A 4,532-nucleotide genomic window follows, 5' to 3' on the forward strand; every position below is an offset into this window, starting at 1 on the left:
ATGAAGGATGGTAGGTGTTTGAATGTTTCATTCCTCAGGAGTTATTCCCATGCAGGTTTTTTAAACACATTAACAGGGCAACCTACATGTAATGCAACCACTTTTTTAGAAAGAATGTGGTCTCAGCACAAAAACAGATACTTTCAGCAGTTTTCTTTCAACTTCAGGGCCCAATTTGGGTTCAAACTTTGGATAAGAATAATTCAAGAATTGACGGATCATCACAATTTTTGATACATTTAGTGTATGTATTTTATATGCCGCAGTACATGGAGAAGTACCCCAGTGGCAGCAGCGTGGTGAGAAGTCGCCGTACAGAGGAAAAGGCAGCCCGAAAACACGAGGAGGACAGGAACAGGAGGATGGAGAAACTCTACTCACAGATACAGGACAAGTTTGAGAGAAGGACAGCAGGAAAAGGTAAGGAAACACACAGGAGGACAGGAACAGGAGGATGGAGAAACTCTACTCACAGATACAGGACAAGTTTGAGAGAAGGACAGCAGGAAAAGGTAAGGAAACATGAGGAGGACAGGAACAGGAGGATGGAGAAACTCTACTCACAGATACAGGACAAGTTTGAGAGAAGGACAGCGGGAAAAGGTTTGGATTTCACATTTGATTGTTAGCTCTGTGATGGACCTCCTGAAGGAGGTATTGTGGTTGGTTATGTGCATATGTTCGCAGCTTAACTGACAATCCCTACATATGTATGAAGACAGGCTTGTCGTCTGCTAGTATCTGCAAGATGATGTATGTAATTTTTTTACACTGTAGCAAGTTTAATAATCTATTGTACAGTAACTGACCGACTTGTTTAACTTGCATATTACACTATGTCAATACGCCATTTATGTTCACATTCCTGTACTATACTTGTATGTAGTTATAGACCTTAGACGAGTATCATTGTACTAATTGACTTATTACTGTTGCCTTACAATTGTACCATGTACAAATGTCGTGCAATAAAGTTCATTCATTCATAATATTAGAGAATGACACCCCTGTCTTGAATGTACTGAAAATGCATTTAAGTTCGTGGAGATTGAATTCCGTGGTAGCGGAAAAAGTTTTCATCAACACCATGATGTAGTCTCTTACTGCCATGGAAAAATGTTCGCGGTGGTTTTAAGTTTGTGGTGAATTGGCAATGCAAAAACCATGAACATAAAATCACCGCGAAAATTTCTGCATTTACAGTATGGAACACATCAGATAAGATAGTATCAAAAGCTGGCAAAGGAATAAAGCCGGCCAAGGAGTATTCATTGGCCGGCTACACTCCTCTCCCAGAGGATAGGATGACATCCATGTAATCTTAATGAACATGCCCTAGGATTTCAAAATAATGCCTGGACGGATTGATGTATATGACCTGTATTATATTCTTGTAGGATCCAGTGTAGGCCGCAGGCGCAAGTCTCTCCACCTGAAGACAGAAGACATTGAGAACCTACAGACTGGTCAGGAGATATACGAGGCTCTGCAGGGGGCTATGGACCCAACAGAAATTGAGGTTGGATATCAGACCTTTCTTTACACCAGTAATGTCTCACACCTGCTGATGTCTTGATGCCTATATTATTATTAATACATCTTTCTCAGAGCTTCGAACTGGAGTGCTGCTTTTCAGAGCTAGTTGTACATGTGGTTGTATATCCATTTTGTATGTATTCAATGTTAGTGGCATTTTGCAGTGAGAACACAATCCCAAATCCTACAATGCCAATACCTTGCAAGGATGTCCCTACTGTACTTGTGACATGTAAGTGTCATGCAAGGTTAATTTGATTATATGGATTGACATAAGTGCAGGCATCAATTTTCAAAAAGGAAGCTTTTCATTGACAAGCATGCTGTAAATCGAACACTGCTGCAAAGTAAATTTATGCTGTAAGTGACAAAAAATAATTCAGTAAAGAAGATGTGAAAGAACAAAAAGGAGAATCCATTGTCCTTTATACCATACTGTGTGTGTTCAATCATCTATATAACCTAATAACTTAACTTAACTTGCACACGTTAGTTTTTGGCGTTCTCAGGTAATGTCATCCACGAAGTCAAATCAACATGACTCTACACAATTTGAACATCACATGCGGTAAAAGTTAATGAAAATTGGCAATGACTATTATTGAAAAATAATCTACTGCTTCTCTACAGCAATGCCTAAGCCCTACACAGCGGTCCCGTCTGTATGACCACCAGCGCAGTTTGCAGGCAGAACAACAGGGGGAGCTGCAGGCAGAGTTCCGTAAGGCCCTACAACAGCTGGATGATGAGATCCCAGTACAGAGGAATGTAGTGGCCATGTATAGAGTCAGGCTGGCTGACTACCAGAAAAAAGAGTCAGGAAATACAGGTAGGGTCTTGTTTGTCTGTTTGTTTTGCATACCCAGTAAACTGCCTTATGGACTAACACACCAGGTTTGTACGTAACAGCACAAGCTGCATAACTGGACAGATTTATGTGATCTGCTCAGAACGAGTAGGATCCCTACTCTTTTCTTTAATGTGCTTGAGGTGCATTTCTCCTCAAACACAGGACCTCCATTTAACATCCTATCTGAAGGATGGACCAAACCAAACCTAGGTGCTCATTTTCATCTGAGTACAGTGTGGAAAGTCATGTAAAGTGCCTTTCCCAAGGACACAAGTTCGATGGCACATCAACATATTTGAACCCGGAAACTTTGCGTTATTAATCAAGCAAACGATCCATGTGACTTCCTCTTGAGCAGTGACAATCTTTGATTGGAAGACCTTTCTTGTAAGTCAACTGAGATAAGTCCTGTTTCTGTATATAGGCTTTTGTATACTACATTGAATTTAACCAATAAAGAAATGCTTAAACGGCCAAAGAATGTTTGAGGTCATGTAGACTTATGCTCACCCTCTTCATTTTTTCTTCTTCATTTTGCCAGAGCTGACCCTAACGGTTTGGCGACCCACAGACCATGTGATGGACATGCTGAAGGAGGGAAAAAGACTCAAGATCTTCCACCTGTCCACTTCTGCTGCAAGGTGGGATATCTTAAGTATTCTGTACACTGACTTGATCTACTGCAAGATGTAAAATCTTACACAATCAGTTCCCTACTGGTTTCTGTCAAAGATATGGACACATGGACAGGAGTACGGACATGGTGCCCATAGTGCCAGTGATGCCAGTCTACGTTCCTAAACCCTTGGGCCACACAACTTTGTAGATTCTGAATGACTACTGCAGGCCCAGGGTACTATGTGGTCTACTCAAGCAGCAAGTAACATCTTATGTATAACATAGGTCAATCTACATTTGTACCGTGTTCTAGCCAGCCCAATTTTTTTTTCCGTCCCCTGGATTTTTACTTTGGAAATACTGTCAAGCCCCAATGGTGCGACCATCCTTCTACTAGTAGGTAGGTCCAGGAGCATGTTCCCCATGGATAATTTCAAAATCTAGACCCTCTGAAACGCTATTTACTGCATTTTCAGGGGCAAATTTTGCTCGTAGACTCTGCTTGGTTAGATGTCATCTGTTTCTATACCTTTGCATGACTTTTTTTTCCATTATAGAGGAAAGAATAGACAAAATTCATGTTTGTCCTCAGCAGCGAAAATCCGTCAAAGGACGGCACTGGCTAGTACCCTGCTACTGCACCATGGTAAAGGTAAAGTCAAATAAATTGTTTGGTGTATAATTTCAGGAACCAGGTCCAGCTGGCCAGCACCCGTACCACCAGGTACCAAGACTTACCCGTAGAACCCGGCACCCTGGCAGAGGTGTACGTTATTATTACTATTAATGATATTACCAATGAAAATATTTGGTGTATAATTTCAGGAACCAGGTCCAGCTGGCCAGCACCCGTACCACCAGGTACCAAGACTTACCCGTAGAACCCAACACCCTGGCTGAGGTGTACGTTATTATTACTATTAATGATATTACCAATGAAAACATTTGGTGTATGATTTCAGGACCCAGGTCCAGCTGGCCAGCACCCGTACCACCAGGTACCAAGACTTACCCGTAGAACCCAACACCCTGGCTGAGGTGTACGTTATTATTACTATTAATTATATTATCAATGAAAATATTTGGTGTATGTTTTCAGGAACCAGGTCCATCTGGCCAGCACCCGTACCACCAGGTACCAAGACTTACCCGTAGAACCCAACACCCTGGCTGAGGTGTACGTTATTATTACTATTAATAATATTATCAAAGACAATATTTGATGTATGATTTCAGGAATCAGGTTCATCTGGCCAGCACCCGTACCACCAGGTACCAAGACTTACCCGTAGAACCCGACCCCCTGGCAGAGGTGTACGTTATTATTACTATTAATGATATTATCAATGAAAATATTTGGTGTATGATTTCAGGACCCAGGTCCAGCTGGCCAGCACCCGTACCACCAGGTACCAAGACTTACCCGTAGAACTCGACACCCTGGCAGAGGTGTACGTTATTATTACTATTAATGATATTATCAATGAAAATATTTGGTGTATGATTTCAGGACCCAGGTCCAGCTGGC

At 41.7% G+C, this 4,532-nt stretch overlaps 1 protein-coding gene across 3 annotated transcripts in view; it reads left to right on the top strand.

The window, feature by feature from the left end:
• Positions 1–3,964, top strand: part of LOC118419819 — a 31,644-nt gene extending 27,680 nt beyond the window's left edge. The window contains exons 20-24 of one of the 3 annotated variants that reach the window (XM_035826425.1): positions 267–420; positions 1,398–1,519; positions 2,167–2,365; positions 2,928–3,027; positions 3,693–3,964. In XM_035826425.1, coding sequence (XP_035682318.1) covers positions 267–420; positions 1,398–1,519; positions 2,167–2,365; positions 2,928–3,027; positions 3,693–3,885 — 768 coding nt within the window. In that variant the 3' untranslated portion in view covers positions 3,886–3,964. Of the gene's footprint in view, positions 1–266; positions 604–1,397; positions 1,520–2,166; positions 2,366–2,927; positions 3,028–3,692 lie in introns of those variants that run through there. The other 2 variants (XM_035826424.1, XR_004831663.1) reach the window with 2 other exon arrangements.
• Positions 3,965–4,532: the final 568 nt, after the last annotated feature.

This window comes from Branchiostoma floridae, chromosome 7 (assembly GCF_000003815.2).
Source record: "Branchiostoma floridae strain S238N-H82 chromosome 7, Bfl_VNyyK, whole genome shotgun sequence".
NCBI classification, from domain to species: domain Eukaryota; kingdom Metazoa; phylum Chordata; class Leptocardii; order Amphioxiformes; family Branchiostomatidae; genus Branchiostoma; species Branchiostoma floridae.